At 31.7% G+C, this 18,710-nt stretch overlaps 1 protein-coding gene across 1 annotated transcript in view; it reads left to right on the top strand.

Annotated features, from left to right (window-relative positions):
- Positions 1-18,710, top strand: part of LOC129230370 (2',3'-cyclic-nucleotide 3'-phosphodiesterase-like) — a 38,130-nt gene that overhangs the window by 3,584 nt on the left and 15,836 nt on the right. Inside the window, exons 3-4 of the mRNA XM_054864768.1 lie at positions 12,334-12,538; positions 14,810-14,916. Of these exons, the coding sequence (XP_054720743.1) occupies positions 12,334-12,538; positions 14,810-14,916 (312 nt within the window). The remainder of the gene's footprint in view (positions 1-12,333; positions 12,539-14,809; positions 14,917-18,710) is intronic.

Raw genomic sequence — 18,710 nt, 5'->3', positions numbered from 1 at the left:
ACAAAAACATTTTCCAGTCCCTTAACAATATTTAAATCAGTTTTATATAGTAGTATGTTGCTTGCAGATCAACTATAATGCAGAGGGTTGAGTTACTTTTGAAAATATTTGGCCCCTATCTAGTGATGTGGATCGGGTAAATACCCAGCGGGTAGGTAAATATTTTTTGAGTATTTACCAGGGTATTTACCTAAAGCCTGGGTAAATACCCAAAAACTGGTTATTTTATAAAAAAAATGCAAAAAGTGAATGGGAAATTAAAAAAAAACTAAATATGAAATAATTGGTAAAACAGATACATACATATGTATTATATAGTTTATAATATTTTTTATTGAAAGACTTGATGAAGTTATAAAAGAAACATATCGTGAACCAAAGAATCTTTCTTTTCAATGTTATAATTGTAGAAGTATAAGCAATTTAATGATGAACTTTAGGATTTCAAAATCACAATCTGGGTTAGTCATATCGAAAATGAAAAGAGAAAAAAAGGAAGCATGAGGGATGTTTGGAAGAATAAACTGAGAAGTTATTAAGACTATGATGTTATTTATTTTATTGCTGTTTAAGTGATAACGTGGCAAGTATAGAAACAATTTTCACATTAATAAGCAAAAAAAAAGTCAAAATATTGTTTTCTGTTGCCTTGCTCATTTGTATTTGCTCCCCAATACTTCATGATGAAAATTTATTCAAACAATTTTTAATACACGCAATTAGTGATGTAGGGTGGGAAGGTAAATATTTTTTGGATATTTATCCGAAGGCAGGGTAAATTCCCTAGTAATTGCGCATTTTGCAAAAAAATTTAGGTGGTATAAAAAGATGTTGATTTTCTTTTTAAAACATAAAAGGCAAAATGAAACATTAAAAATCTGAAAAATTAATCTATCATTATAATTTTTTTAATTGAAGGAATGATTTATAAAAAAAATTTCAATGAAAGTCTACCTAGGAGGTTGTTTTTAAATGCGTTTTACTCAAAACTTGAAAATGTTCACTTACATCCCTTTGCTTCTCACTGCCTCAATTGATGTTTGCTTTTTTTGTAACCAGTTAACCTTTTTAGTTTTTTTTAGAAGGACTTTTTTTAGCTGAAATTCAGTTATCAACATTGATTAGGCATATCCAACACATTAAATATGAATATCATATTAGATTGCTAAGTTGTGTTTCACACAATTCTTTAAATATGTGGTCGAAATACAATTTTTGGGTTAAAATTTATTGTTTTGCATAGGGTTTGTATAAATATGCATAGTGGAATACATACAGAAAATTATTTTAATTGAATATAAATTTATTGTTTTGCATATGGTTTGTATAAATATACATAGTGGAATACATACAGAAAAGTATTTCAGTTGAATATGAATTTTCAAAATAAATACCCGGGTAAATACCCGTTTTGCGTATTTACCCGGTTATATACTCTGGTTATTTACCCCTAAAAATAAATACCCAAGTATTTTACATTACTACCCCTATTTGTAAATTTTATTCCTTGTTAAATTCTAATGACTGGGATCAGCCTAGCTGAGCCTAGAGCCAGTTGCCGGTCGTTACTTTGTATTTGTATAAATATATATAATTTTCATTACACTTTCATATGAATTTATACATCTTTAAAACATTCAAGATTAAAATAAAAAATGTCTTTAGGGCTTAATTAAAAGTGCATTATTTTCGTATCTTTGTTTGACTTGATTGAAATTACTTTAAATGTATGTTTGTTTCATATACAAATGTAGGGGTGGAAAATCTACGCCAAACTGCACCAATTTTCAATTTTTGATACAACCTGATACAAAACGGCCAAATTAGCGATTTTTGCGCCAAAAATGCGATTTTATTGACCAAAAACATTTACTACACGAAAACAAAAAGCATTTGCATTCATTTTTTGTCATTGAAAGCTAAAAAGGAACAAATAAGTATAAAAGGGGGTAAAGAATTCTTTATATCCGCCGCAAATTGCGTGCTGTGCTTTAAGTTTCAATTCTTTTGCATCCTGTACATTTTTCAATTATTTTGAAAAATGGAAGTTATTTTAACCTATGTTACTTTAAATTGACTTAATTTATTTCTTATTTTAATAATTATTTCATGTTTTGACGAAATTTAAGATGTACTTATAATTTAATAATACATGTGCAGAAAAGATGTCTTAAAAGAGTTCCTACAAATATTAACATTTATTTTTTAAACTGCATTTAAGAAGTATAATTTCTACCACACATACATGCATCAATTTCTATCACAATATGTTTTAAAAAGTAGGTTTTTAGCACATATTTACTGACTGCCATACATACCTGCATTGATTCCTTTTAAATTATAAAATAAAATATAGTTTTCAACGCATTATCCACCGGTTACTACTGATGTTTATTAAGAAAAGTGCCTCTGGTTCCACGTGAAGTTCGAACTTATCAAAAGTAACTCATTGACATTAACTGAAGTTAAATAAAATGCAAATATGGGGTCCACATCTTATTATTATTTTTTTTTTTTGTTCAGCCAATGAAATGTTACTCCTACAAATGAGCTGATTAATAAAGTTAAAAGTAATGCTAAATTATTGCCTGGAAAGAATCAGTGAGCTCTCTTTTTATATAAATATTGATAAATAACTTATTTCTTCAGTAGTTGTTAATTAAATTTTTGGCTTTTTGCTTTTTTTAGGGATTTTGATAATCTTCTACTGGCTATGTACTGGAAAAAATCTTTAAAATGTGAAGAATTTCAATTTATTCATTCTTTTTTTTTTCACGAATTTATTTGTCTGTGCAAAGGACCTTAAGTGTTAAAAGTAAGATTTCATATTTTGATGCAAGATGAGAAAATTTAAACAGTCTAAAATTTTGGTTGTGTATGTGTGAATAACTTATTAATGGTATGGTTTCTAAATTATAGTCATGGCATGTTAAGGTATAAAAGCTTTTATTCTTCTAAACAAATGTTTATTTCATGCAATTTTTTTCAACTTATTATTTTTTTTTCAAATCATTCTCATGTAATTTTTTTAACTTTAATTTTTTTTTTTTTTCAAATCATTCTGTTAAAGAAGTGTTTCTTTTTTCACCCAAAAGCTTTCCATTTAAAGTGTTTGAACAACTGATCAATTCCAAAAACGTTTTTTTCCCTTTGTTTTGACTAAAGTAAAAAACAATCTCACATCTTTATACTAGCACCCCCCCCCCCACCAGTGTTTTTTTTTTAATAATAATTATAAATTGCTTGTAAATATGTTTTTAAAGACTTTTTTCCCCTCTCTGTCTCTTTAGCTTTGATTGTAATAAATATACTAAAGGCATTTTTTAATTTAAATGCTATAGTCCTTCTCGGTGCTATGTAATTGTTAAATTACTCAGCAGAGTTCAGCAATATTTTCATATAAAAGAGTTTTATTTTGACTAAAATTAAACAATGGCAAACAAACATATTAAATATAACGTAACTAAGAAACACGACACATCAAAACATGGAATAAACTTAAACGGAATCTAGAAGAATGCAGCATGTACAAAACCTTAAGAGTGTTGCATACTTAAATGCATATAAAAACTTTGTTTAGAAAAATTATGTAAATGAAGCTGATTGTTTTAAACTGATTTAAAGTCTTAAATCTAATACCCCACCTCAATCAGCTACATCGGAAATAATTTTCTTCCAAAATTTTTCAAATTTAAGTTTACCTAAAGTAAATATATCTGCTATCATATTTTCCGAATCACAATACTTAATGTCTATAGCTTTTTCTTTATACAGTTCTCTAATAAAACAATACCTAACATCAATATGTTTTGATCTTTGACTCACCCTTTCATTCTTGACCATTGCTATACAGCCTTGATTATCCTCATGCACCACAAATGTTCTATTTTTATCACCTTCGATTTCATTCAGTAATTGTACTATCCACTTGCCTTCTTCACACGCTTCTGATACTGCAATAAATTCAGCTACAGTTGAAGACAAGGATACTGTTTTCTACTTGCCCATACAATCGATGAACTTCCAAGCATGATGACGTAACCCGTTGTTAATTTTTGATCAGAAATATTTCCTGCCCAATCTGCATCGACAAATACTTCTAAACTGGCTGTATCTGTTCCAAATTTCAATTTGAAATGAGAGGTTTCCTTCAAGTATCGCACTACTTGCTTTACTGCTTTCCAATCCTTCTCTGTTGTCTAGCTTACTTTCCGTGATAAAATTCCAACTGCTGTAGCTATATCTTGTCATGATGTTGTTGAAATGTACAGAAGTGATCCAATTACTTCTCTATATGTGACATTATTTTCTAATTCTTCTGATTTTTTTAAATCTTTCATAAATTCAGAATTCAGCGGAATATTTGCTTATTTTGCTTCAATTAATCCATAGTTCCTTACTAGTTGCTTAATTTTCGTTTCTTGATTAATTACAAAGCTTCCATCTTCAAGTCTTTCTACTTGAACACCCAAGTAGTATCTGATTTTCCCTAAATCGGAAATCTCAAAATGCTGTTTAAACATATTTATCATTCTGTATCTTCATCCAAAGTATAAATCAGAATATCATCAACATAAAGTAAAATATAACTCCAACCATTTGATTCTTTTCTTGAGTAAAAGCATGGATCTACGTTACTACTCAAATAACCATTTGAAGCTAAAACTTTGTTGATCTTTTCATTCCAAGCTCTTGCAGATTGCTTTAGACCATACAGACCTTTCTTCAACTTATATACTTTTTCTTTTTCATTAATATAGCTTTCTGGTTGTTTTATGTATAACACTTCTGTAATCTCATCATTGAGAAAAGCATTTTTCACGTCTAAGTGTTTAATTTCCATATTTCTTGCTGCTGCTAATGTGAGCAATAATCAAAATGTTGCATTATTCGAAACTGGAGCATATGTCTGACTGAAATCCTCACCAGGCGTCTGGTTAAAACCTCTTGCACAAAGTCTCATTTTATTCTCATTTTATAGCGATTTATTTCGCCTGCTTCATCTCGTTTGATTTTGAATACCCATTTTGTATCAATTGCTGTTCTTCCTTTTGGCAAATTTGGCAGTTTCCATACATCTTTCTTTTCGATAGATTTCATTTCTTCTTTTGCTGCTTCTATCCATTTTTCCTGCTCTTCCTGTGGCAACATTTTCATTTCTTTCCAAGAGGAAGGTTCCTCAATGAATTGAACAGTTTTATAAGCGCATACATATCCATCTGGAGGTACACCCTTATTCGATCGTTCAGAACGTCTACATTTGTCTTTTGTCTCTTCAACTTCACACCTAGGTTCATTTTCGTCATATAAATCACAAGTTACTATATTAATTTGCTTTTTATCTTCATCTCTTGTTAAAATTTCATTGCTGCAATTATCAACACAAAATACATTTCTTGTTACAATTACTTTGTTGCTTTCTTTATCTAATGCAAGATATCCTTTCGATTTTTCTGCATAACGGAGAAATATACCTTCTTTTCCTCTATTTTCCAATTTCTTTCTTCTTACAGATGGTGTGTAGTATACAACACTGCTACCAAATATTTTTAGGTGTTGAACTGTCGGTTTTCTTCCATTCCATATTTCATAAGGAGTTAAGTTACAGGCTTTTGTTGGTAAACGATTTTGCAAATAGCAAGCTGTTATTGCTGCAGCTCCCCAAAACTTTTGATCTAATTTGGAATCTTCTGGCATACATTTGACCGTCTCAACAAACTATCTGTTTCATCTTTCCGCGACTCCATTTTGACATGCAGAATAGGATGGCATAAATGATGCTTTGTGCCATTCCATACAAAATAACTCTTCAGCTTCTCATTTACGAATTCCCGACCTCCATCGGCACGTAGTACTTTAGGAGTCCTTTCAAACTTGGTTTTCACATAATTGAAGAATTCTATTATCTTATCTGCTGCTTCACTTTTCTGTCTTAGCAGATAAACTGTAAGAAATCTTGACTTGTCATGTATCAAAGTCAATATGTAACGCATTCCACTTGGAGTTTGCAGGAAAATGCTCTGCAAAGATCAGAGTGGAATTAATCTCCAACTTTCAATGCTCTATTTTCACTTTTCTGTGGATAAGGTATTTGAACAATCTTTGTCTTTACGCAACATAAACATTTCATTTTATATTTACAGTTCCTCATTTTAAGACCAGTAACTAAATGTTCATCCTGTAGTTATTGAATCGTTCGAGGCTCACAATGACCAAATATTCTGTGCCACATATGTATACAATTTGTATGCGATTCTTCTGTAACTTTACTTGCAACTTCAGTTGTGTTCAATTTGTATAAATCATCTTCCATATGTCCTTCAATGATAATTTCATTATCTTTCTTAATTGTGCACATTAGGGGTGCAACATCGATGTCGATGTTTTGGAAACATCAATGTTTTTGTTAAAACATCAATGTTTTTAACATCGATGTTTTACTTTTGATGTTTTTGGAACATCGATGTTTTGGTTTCGATGTTTTTGTATTATAACTAAAAATTATAGCAAAATTTGCTCCAATTTTCTCGCTAGGTAATTAAACTTACGTATGGAATTGCTCCAAAAATTTCATTTATTTACGCACATTTAAAAATATCGATTTTTCTGTGTAAAGGATGATTTTTGGAAAGATTACTACAAGATGGTAAAAGATAACTGGAGGGTGAGGATGAGGTCAAAGCTATTGGAAGAATTCGACAATGGTAGTCTGTTGCCAGTTCTTGCAGTCGATTCTAAGACTCCAATCCTTAAACTATAGGAGAATCCTATATATTACTATGGTGAAAATTATAACTGTACAAATTCAGAACTGTTAAAACTTGTGTCGAAGTATTTGATAGTGATGGCGACTTTTTTTTCATCGGAAAGAGTTTTTTCTCTGCATTGTTTAATAGTAAGCGAAAAAAGAAATGCACTTAAACACCAAATATTGGGGGCTACTTATCGTCTACCCAGGGGCAGATACAGACTAACATTTAAGAGGGTTCATCTAAAGAGTGACCCTCACCCCTCCTCCATGAATAAACTTATGGTTTTTGGTAAGAAAAATTTCTGAAACTGCTTAGGTGTTTAAAAAATACCACATCGGTCAGGGATATGGCACCAAAAACCTCATGAATAAATTTTATAAACAATTAAAAAAAGAAGTATTTACTTGTAAGAATAATTAAAAAACTGAAATTATTTACATTTTATCCATAAAGTCTTTGAATACAATGCGAACAGATAATATTGTCGACGTTTTGGGGGGGGGGGGTCATGACCCCTATGACCCTCTCCTTGTATCCACCACTGCCTAGGTGGGCACTACTGCAAGAACCTATGTATAATGAGGTTTTGTGCTAACACGACACTCAAAGTTTACATTTCTTGCACAATAATAAATCCTAAACACTGATTTAAACTAATAAACTATTTACAGCACCATTTAAAAATAAACTCAGCACGACTAAAAACTGAACTATCTAAAAATTACAACAGAAAGAAATTCTAATCTATGGAGACTTTACAGAAAAAAAAACATTTATGGACTCGAATGTTTTATCGATTGAAGCGATATCTGAAGCTTTGGATATGGTTTTACAAAAACTATCATTGATTAAATTTGTTGCTTATAAAAGCAAACGGGCGTCAGACACTTCTTTATTACTTTTTATTATACTGGCTCCTGAACTCAGTGCCGCAGACTAACTCTCTTGAGAAAAGCTATTTTTACTGTCTACATATTTTAAATACATATGCTATAAATAGAAAAGTGGCAGTTAATACCCCCCCCCCCCCCGAAAAAAAATAATCAAGACCTATATACTGTTTCTTATTATGGTTTCGGTCCGGCTTTTTTCTTTTTCAAGCAGTCATTTTCACTACTCAAATGCAATGAACCTTGAAACAGATTACAAAGTATTGTCGCAGATTTTGATGGGAGGAGGGGGTCATGGTCCCCCCTCCTCCTCCTTGGATAAACTTCTAACGTTTTCAATTAAGTTTTTTTTATTTTTTCGAGCAAACATTCAAATACTGTTGCGGGTTGGGGGAGCGGGGTGTTATGACTCCCTCACTCGTATCCACCACTGCGTCTACCCTCAATAAGCCATCCACCAATTACTCACAATTTGTGTTTAACTTTTTTGCACTAACAGTTCAAAACATATTTCCTGCTCTTAATAATAATTGTCAGAATTAATTTTGTACTTTTATTATAATTTGCACAACTCTTTCTCATCATACAACTGACTGTAAGTGCTATGATATATTTTTTCGCAGATTTAACAAGTTTGTATTAATTGTTGCATGTCTTATCATTTTTTTCTTATTATAGTACCAAGATGTTGCAAAATTATTCCTATTAAATTGTATTTATGATTTGCAGTTCAGTAGTTTCAATATATTCGTGGGGTTCCTATTCTTTTGTATTGCTTGAATTAGATGATATGACCTGATCCATTAAGAAACAGAGGTTATCATCTTGTTAGAGATTATCATCTATGTAAGTTTGTAGTGTAGTATACTAAAAAATGTATGTTAAATATTGACAAAACAATTGATGTTTTCAAACATTAATGTTCAGGAACATCGATGTTTTTTGGTCGATGTATCAATACCATCGATGTTTTGCCATCTATGTCGCACCACTAGCGCACATACTGGATCGCAATGTAATAAAATAGTTCTTCTGATCAAGACACTTGACAGATAACAAATTACTATCTAATTCAGGAATGTACAATATGTTGCAGATTTTTATATACTTGGTTTCTTTCTCTTTGCCTTCGTATTCAATAAAACCATCACCTATTCCTTTAACATCCAATAGCTGCCCACTAGCAACTGTTACTTTTCCCTGTTTGGCCTTCATATTTCTGGAAAATATATTTTTATCATTCGTCATATTTGCAGAACAAGCCGAATCTATGTACCAATTTTTACAAGAATTCCTGGAATTAATTTTAAAACATTGAAAATCTTTATCTTCTATATGCTTGCATTCTGTATTTTCATCTAAAATTTTCTTGACTTTGTGGTCTTCTAATTTATGCTGCTCCGCCTTCCACAAATGACAGAATTTCTTTATATGATTAGGCTTCTTACAAAAATGACAAACTCTTCTAAATTTATTTTCAGACGTTGTCTTGAAGTTTTCAATTTTAATCTTAGATTTTACAGCTGTTTTTAACGCATTTTGCTCAAAGTTTAATTTTGCAGTTTCTTCCCTACGTTTATATATACATAGCAATTAATTTTCCTTTCACGTATTCTAATGACAACTCTTCCCAAGGTCGCGCTTCTAAACTTCTAATTAGCGAATCATAACTTTCAGGCATTACACACAATAGTAATGCCACTATATCATCTTCAGGAATAATTTTTCCCTAACCTCTTAGTTGATCAACAACTTCTAAAATATTTTGAATATAATCTTTCAGGCTAACAGATTCTTCGTACTTGAATGTATACAATTTTCTTTGCAAAGATAGTTTGGTATTTAAATGCTTCTGTTCATAAACTTTCCATAAGGAATTTAGCATACCTTTTGTATTTTCTACATGCTTGATATGAATCATCTGATTATCTTCAACACACAGTGAAATTTTAGCTTGAGCTGATTTATTGGCTTTAATCCAAGCATTCTGTTCATCTCCTGCCTTTTCAGGCATATCATGCATTATTACATCCCGTAAGTCTTTATCAGTCAAGTACATTTCCATTTTAAACTTCCAAAATTCATAATTTGTGCCTTAAAGTTTCACGAAGGTTACTTTTTCTTCACCATTATAGTCAAAATTTTACTATTTATCTGTAGAGAATTATGCCTGGGACCGAAACCTGTTAAATTACTCAGCAGAGGTCAGCAATATTCTCATATAAAAGAATTTTTTTTTTCACTAAAATAAAACAATGGCAAAAAGCATATTAAACATATAACGTAACTTAGAAACACGACACATCAAAACATGGGATAAACTGTTAAGCTGAATCTAGAAGAATGCAGCATGTACAAAACCTTAAGAGTTTGCCAAACTGAAATGCATATAAAAACATTGTTTAGAAAAATTATGTAAATGAAGCTGATTGTTTTAAACTGATTTAACCCGGGAGAACTCGTATCGGGCTTCTCAGGCCCGGTCATTACAAAACTAAGCTGCCAAAAATCACCCCTTCAACGGAAATGAATGAGGTCTTTTTCTCCCTTTTCCCCAGAAAATTCCGGTTCGGGCCTCAGAGGATCGGAGCGAGCGCTCACGCTTTTCATTTCAGATTGTGAATGTAAAGGAAGAGGTTTTGAAATGCATCGCAATTTAAGCTACAAAGATGAAATGAAGAGGTTGCAGACCTTGTTGCTTGAGGTTTCAACTGATGAGAACTCCCTTAATGAAGATGATGAAAAAGAAGTTGACACAGAACAGTAAAGCGATCATCAGTAATGCTCAGAAGAAGATTTAGATTCATGTATCATAAAACTTTCTTAAAACTTACTTTTTAAAACATATTTTAGAGGCTGTTTATCTATTTATAATTCAGTGTTGAAAACACATTTTTTTGTTTTCTATTTTGAAAACTTAATTTACTGAAATAACCACTCCGAGCCTACGGAGCCCCCCTCGAGCGTTCGTGTGACGAAAAGTACCGCGAGTTCTCCCAGGTTAAAGTCTTAAATCTAACAGTAATGCCGTAAATAACTAGTATGTTGTGGCCATCACGAAACTTTCTTCTATATCTTTCTTATAATTCTGATCCCTCCCCATGCCTAACGAGGAAGCAATATTCCCAACAAAAACAAAATTACACATGCCAAAACTTGATAACCATCCCAATTCCTGATTTATCTCAAAAGCAAAGAATGAAAATTGAAAATTATTTTAAAAGCCTTGCTTAAAATAATTACAAACATTTATCTGTTAACAGACACAAGATGGCAACAGTTAAAAATTTTAAATCATTGAGATAATATTTCGGATTATTTCCATGCAATTAAAAGCACGAGCTGAACGCAGACGACAGTCTGTTACGATTTATCTTTCTTATTGTTGCAATTAAAAAGCTATTTTTATTCACACAAATAAAAAAAAAATCAGCCCCCCCCCTGGAGCGATTGGCGCCAAAATCAAACCAACGCCTGTTTACATATGGATTTATAATTATTCCAAATTTCATCCAGAACGTAGCATTACTTCTTGAGATATGGCACTCACAATGGAAAAAAAGAACGTTCGATTGCGCCTCCCCCTTTTTAGCTGTTGACACCAAAATAGAATCATTTCTTATACCCTCTAAGGGCTACTTGTCGATAATTTTTTGTTTGATTACGTTCATTATTTATTGAGATACAGCAGTCACAATTGACGGCAAAAAACGTTCTATAGCTCAACCCCCGTTTGAGCTATTGACACCAAAATTGAATCAGGATCTGTACCTGTTCGGGACAACATATGGACCAAATTTTGTCTGATTCCGCCAGTTACTTCCTGGGGAATAGCAATCGAGCAAAACTCAAAAAACGTCCCATTGCTCCACCCCCGTTGGAGGAATTCGCGCCAAAAACCAATGGGCACAAGTTCACATAAGGGCACATATGTGTACCAAATTTCGTTCGATTTCATGCGGTAGTTTTTGCTGTAGAGCGGCCACAAAAATCTGGTCACACACAGACTTGACACACACATACATACACACACACAGACAGACAGACATTTTCCAAAAATAGTCTAAATGGACTCAGCACACCTCAAAACCTTCGAATCCGTCAAAATTCGAAATTCGAAAATTTGCACGAATCCAATACTTTCTTCTATATATTAGATATAGAAGAAAGTAAAAATATGATAAATGTTTGCAACAAATGCTATAAAACAACTAATTTAAGATTCTAGTTAGGTATGTATTATGATTAATCGTACATTAACCAAAAGTAGTTTTTACAGACTTCTTTTAAATGACAATATCGCTACCAAATTGGTTTTTAAAATTATTTATGTTCTTTTTTGCTACAAATGTTTTGCTTCAAACTGTGTAGTATACTTGTCCAAAATTAAAGATTCTGTTATAAAACCTCAGCTCATCTGATGTAAAACTGATCATTCTGATACAAAGCGGTGTTTTTTACTGATCCAAATTGTTCGTTCTGATACAAAGCTGATACAGAAATGAATTTTTGATTTTCCACCCCTGCATGTTTTACACACAATATATAATTTAAGAATATTTTATTATTTGTTATATTGATGAAAATATTGTAGAACACTTAAAATTACGAAGTATAATGATTATTTTCAAACTCTGCCTTCATAAACTTGCTACACTATTTAGTTTTTTTTTTCTTTTTGTATATTTCAGATTTTAGCTAAAAGTAATGCACAAGGCCTTGATGTTTGTTATTTCAAAAATAGAATGAAGCAGTGGGAAGTGATTTTCCCATTTTGTACTGGCTGGTTCATCAGCCCTCATGACTCCCATCATATCATTAATGAGCTATTGAACCTTCTAGAAGTGCTCCAAGTTAATCAAACATTTTTCAGCTATTTAAACTTAAATGAAAAAGGTAAATAATAATATTCAGTAATAGTCTAAATGTTTTGTTCAATATATTTTTTTGCTTAAAGTTAATATCCTGGAGGAATTTTAATGGCATCTGTTCTATGTTTGGGTATTTTGTGCTTCTGTAGCTGTGCTAACTTGTGCCAAAATAGTTCTACTACGTCCTAGCATAAAATTCTTATTTTCGAAAATTCTGTGCCAAATTGTAAGTTCCAAAAGGAAATTGAACACATTTTTGAATTTAGATTTTTACTTCAAAACCAATGTCATTTTTCTTGAAATAAACTAATTTTGTGGTTAAAGTAGTTTAACAATACTACTAAATATTTCCTCTATTAAATATATTGAATTTTAGTGGAAAATTGGTTGTCAACCCAAAACAATATGATTTTTAAATTTTGTGATTTTATATTAGAGCAAGTCATTTTCTTGTGGTTTTCTTTTCCTCTATATGATTCATTTTGTAAATTTTACTTGAAATTGATCAATGAGTTCCAATTAATTTTTAATGGAATGTGGAAAAAATAGGTTTGGATTTTTTCACAGTATGCAGCAAGGAGGGGGAGGAAGTTTTGAGGGCCCATCTGAGTCTTTGATTTTATTAGAGGGCTAATCCTTAGGGGGCCATTCATTAATTACGTAAGGATCACAAGGGGCAGGGGGGTTGGAAAAATCTCTACATGCCTTTACTTTGGGGGAGGGGGAGGGGTTCAAATTCATTCTTATGTAATGTTTTCCAAGTCGATGTTTTACATTAGAAATCGCATGGCCAAATGGTTTGACAAGGATTACATGGAAGGTAAAAAACATATTAGGATGAGCTGTTTTTTATTTGTTTCACTGAGAATGAATAGTGTGAAATATAATAAAAAAATTGCACTATGTGTGGCAAGTTTTATTTTTAATTAGTATCGCACCATATACAAAAAAGTGTTGATAAAACACTCAGTCTAGATTCCAACTTTTTAGTAAATATTTCTTTACACAATTTCGTTAATTTATTATTTGAGAAAAACAAAATCTTACATAAGAACAGAGGGGAGGGGTTTGAAAAATCTTACGTACCCTTACATGGGGGGGAGGAGGGATCAAAAATTGCCAAAATCATCCTAACGTAATTAATGAATGGCCCCTTATATGGTATTTTATATGAGTTCGTATTGCCAGATCTAAAGGATAGCGAGCTGGGGATTTGCCATGGACTGCTAATTCGCCCTATTTCTGCTATTTTCACTCAAACTATATATAAATACTTGAAGAAAGATGGGTAAAGGCGGCACTACTTTCAAGTTTTTTCTTTACTTTGGAAAAATTGTATCTCCGTCTTTGTGTGCAAGGATTGTTATAAACAACCCACTGCATTAGTGATTTATGTATTCTACTCTTTCGGAAATAATGAATACTTTATAAAATAAAAATAGCATTTGGGCAAATATTGCTGCTTCTTTATAGCGATACTTTAAAATTTCATAATCTTAACTTGTAATATGCCAGCAAAGAATTCATTCATTTGTCATCTTTTTATCTTCCTTCGTTACAAGAATCTTTTTTCCCCCTTTTCATTTTAACCATTTATTAGTTCCATTGCAAATAAATAAATAAAATTGCTTTTTATTTTCTACTTTATTTTGAATTAAGTTTTATATTTCGTAGCGTATTCAACAAAATCAAATAAAAAAATACATAACGTATAAAATTTACCAAAAAAAAAAAAAGAATTAGTAACAATTGTGGTTAATTTTGAAAAAGTGAGACAACTGAATTTTTTTAGCTTTGCACAAGTTATTGCTTCATCACAGCAATAACAAGTTTGAGAATAAAGGTCATTTCTCACGTGGAATTTTAAGATCTTTGTATATAAACATTTAATTTTCGAAGAAATTGAGATTTTTGTTTGAGTGAAAAATGTTCAATATTTTGCAAAACGTGAAAGAGTGCTGTAGAAATAAGCATATTTTGTGAAATCATTCAAATATAATTTACATTAAATGCTTGAAGGGCAATAAGTTGTTTTTTTTCCTCTAAAATTTCAGATTTACCTAATAAGAAATAACCTGATTATCTCAATGAAACACTATTAGAGTTTTTTAATGTGAAATTAATTTGTTTTAAGAAATTTGGTAAGTTTTTATGTTTCTTGTTATGAAACCTATTCTTATGAAACAATGATATTTAATCATTAAAAATTTGTTTTATAAATGGCATTTTAACCAATTATTTAAAGAGCAAATGCATTGTTTATCAGCTAAGTTATTATACTTTAATCCTATTTAAGGTGACTTGAATAGTATTTATTTGGGCAAGGAACTACTCTTTTGTGTTGCTGGCTGTGGAACTAATAATTTTAATCCTGAAATGAAGAGATATTATTCATCAAGAGAAGTAAGCCTTTGATATATATTTTTTTTACAGCTGCAATTATTCAATAGTAATTTATAAAGTTTTGAAGAATGTATTTTGACTTATAAATGTGTATATTTTGAGTTTAAATGTAGATTGAATTTATTTCAATCTTAATTATCAAATCTGGCTGAAAGTATTTGTCATTGCAAGTATGATCAGCTGCAGGTATTAAATGATAATCTGTAAAAATATGAAGTATATGCTTTGACTATCAATTGTGTATGCTTTGAGCATAAAATGCAAATTTTGCTAAATATGATTAAATTTTTATGGTACGAAGCTTGTTAATATTCTGTTATCTGTTTCAGTTTTTTGTATATTTTATTTAATAGCTCTTCTATTTAATATATAACTGAAGGCAGTGGACATTTTCATCAATAAGAAATGCTTTCCATTAAGCAAAATTTTTATTTAAATTTTCAAAAAGGTTAAAAGCTGCAGAGTATGTTTATTAGTACCGTAGAACGTCAAAAATCTGAATTAATTGTTATTATAGGTAGATCAGTAACTTTTTCTGCCTGACTAATGACTGAACCTTCCAAATAATAATTTGTACTTATTTCCATGCCCTAAATATAGCACTTGACATTTCCCAACATTAACAGCAATAGCCCATTTATCAGTCCACTCCGTAATATGATCTAGATCCTCTTGCAGCTAATTTGCTTGTTTTTCAGTTTCTACAATCCCCATAACTTTGACATCATTAGCAAAATAATTCATGTTCCCAGAAATATTTTTATGAATATCGTTCATAAAAAAAAAAAAAAAACAGGCCCTAACACTGATCCCTGAGGAACCCCCGCTTAAAACCTCACTCCATTTAGAATAATTTCCCCTTACTACCCTTTATTTCCTTCCGATCAGCCAATTTTTTACCCAAATGAAAATTTTCCCTCCTATTCCTATATAAGCTAATTTGCTAAGTAGAGCAACATGCGGTACCTTATCAAAAGCTTTTTGAAAATCAATGTAAACAACATCTACAGACTTCTTCTTGTCTGTGCCATGGTAACTTTGTCGTAGAAATGTAATAAATTAGTTGCACAAGACCTGAACCTTTCCTGAAACCGTACTGAAAACTAGTCAATAGATTATTAGTCTCTAAAAAATTTACTATCTTAATTTTTATCAATGTTTCAAAAATTTTGCAAACTATTGAGGCACTGTCCCCGAGTTATAAGAAGCATTGAAAATATTTACAATTACATCTGCTAATTCCTCTGCACATTCAACTAAAATTTTTGGATAAATGTTATCTGACACTGGATCCTTAGTCACTTTAATTTTTTCAAATGAAGTAAAACATCATCCCTGGAAAATACAAAGTCCTTAAGCTGTACTATAGCTTGTATCTTGCTGATGTCAACTGTTAAGATACAGTTATCGTTAAAAAGAAGCACAGTTAGCAATATCACTATTGTCCCGAATTGAAATTCCATGCTCTTCAACCAGTGGCCCAATATGACTATTTCGAACTTTCCCCGAATTAGCGTACGCAAAAAAAACCTCTTAGGAAACATCTCTCTATGTTATCTGCCAGTCTTTGCTCCAACTCTCTTTTCTGAATCCATACCAAATACTTAAATTTACGCCTTGCCTTACAATATTGGAACCTATCTGCACAGTGACCAGTTTCTTTAGACCTATGAAAAGCGGCTTTCTTGTAATTTAGAGCGTCTTTAGTTTCCCTGGAGAACCACATCGGCCAAATTTTAGTGTTGACACCCTTTCTTCTAAAGGGAATATGATCCCCAACTGTTTTAGCTAGATTTTCCTTAAACTCTGCCCACTGAAGATTCACATCGCTATTGTCCAAACCGGAAGAAAAAACTGCTTTCAAACTTTGCCTAAGTGAAACAAAATCAGTATTTCTGAAATTGGGCACAAACCTATAATTCTCTACTTTGTGCATATCAAATTTAATCCCAAACCTAGTACTGTTGTGGTCACTATCTCCAATGTGTTCCCCTACACATAACCCTTGAACAGAACCTTCCATGTCACTGAAAACTAGATCCAAAATCACATCCTTCTGAGTACCCTGAATTACAATTTGATCTAAGAAACAATCACCAATTACTTTCAAAAATTGCTCTTCTCTGCTATTACTTTGGTAAAAATTATTCGAATCAATTCCTGGAAAATTAAAATCTCCCATTATGATGACTGACCCCTTGCATGAAATGTCACTAATAATACTAAACATCTGTTGATCTGAACCCTGGCTTAAGTTGAGTGGCTAATAAATGTTCTCTAAACGTATTTTTTTGCCCTTATTGCTCATCAACTTCAGCCAAATCATATCAATCTCATTAGATTTATCATTAATTACCAATTCATTGCAAGTTAAGGTGTCTCTGACATAAAATAAAACCCCACCACCTCTTTAACCTACTCTATCTTGTCTAAACAAGTTATACCCAGCAATAGATCATAAATCAGCATCATTTTTGGTAGCCCATGTCTTGGTAACTCCAGTAATATCCAACCTCTTGTCTATTGTGCTTTTCAATTCTTTCATCTTGTTTCTAATACTATGAGCATTAGTATAAAAAACTTTAAGTAAGCCCATCTTACTTTCATTTAATGCTGTGCGATTATTTGAATCCCAACTGTTAAAATCTTTTCTCTTATTATCCACCCTATTTTGGTTTGTACTAAAATCCCAATAGTTAGTACCCTTTCGAATTCTGCTCCTTAAACCATCCCTCCCATTTCAACTTAGTTTTTTCATTCTGAAGCCTCTAAAACTAAACCACTGACCATTTTGTCCCCTGTAGAACTCAGATGCAGGCCATCCCTAGCAATCGAATCACGTTTACCTTTACTCCACACATCAATAAACCAGATACTTCCCTTACGCAAATTTCCTTGAGTACCAGATTCATACACCTAGCCCGTTGGTTTAACCAACTCCTATGCAGTAATTAAACAAAGATAATTGAATGAACTTCAGAAAAATACACTGGCTTTAGACAAAGTTAAATTAATGCTAAATCGTAGCCTCAGACCAACAGTGAGATATCTAATCCCAGAAATAACCTAAGATATTTTACTGTTGCTCTGGGGGGACAATACTCACTGCTCTACATTCTTTATTGAGCAACTATTCTCCCATCGCTTCATCTGAAAAAAAATTTTTTTTTTTTTTTGGGGGGGGGGGGGACTAACACTTTTCACTGTCAAACTGAATTTATTTTTTCCCACGTGGTAAAATCCATACCATTTTAATGGCAAAAACAGTGAAATTCCTTTGCAACAAATACCAATACAATGAAATAGTTGTTTCAGTGAAATTTTCGGTCTTGATTTACTTGCTATTACATTTCTTGAATTCTGTTATAACAAATTTGCAGTCCCTTGAAGTTTGTTGTAACAGGATTTCACTGTACAATATCCATCTTCTATTACATAGATACAGTCTGACCACAAAATGTATGGAATGAGCAATCAGCCAAGTTGAGACGATTCCATCAGAATCAATCTAGCAGGGAAAATAGCGATGGGATATTGATGCATGCATTTTATGATGTCACCAGTGTATTATTAATTTATTACATTCTCTGATTTGAAAATGAGAGGAAACAAAGTTTCTATGGAAACAACACAAAAAAAATGTAATATTTTCATTTCATTTGGAAATGTTAAAGCAAAATAGTAAGATCAAAATTATGTTGTAAGTATTAAGCCTAGTGCAGACCCAGTGAAATCCGCAGATACAGCATCCAGTCTTGTGCTACCATTAAGGCACAGATGTATATGGCACAAAA

The sequence above is a fragment of the Uloborus diversus genome, chromosome 9 (assembly GCF_026930045.1).
Source record: "Uloborus diversus isolate 005 chromosome 9, Udiv.v.3.1, whole genome shotgun sequence".
Taxonomy (NCBI): domain Eukaryota; kingdom Metazoa; phylum Arthropoda; class Arachnida; order Araneae; family Uloboridae; genus Uloborus; species Uloborus diversus.
Note: the sequence above shows the minus strand (reverse complement) of the source record. Positions and strands in the feature narration are given on the sequence as shown.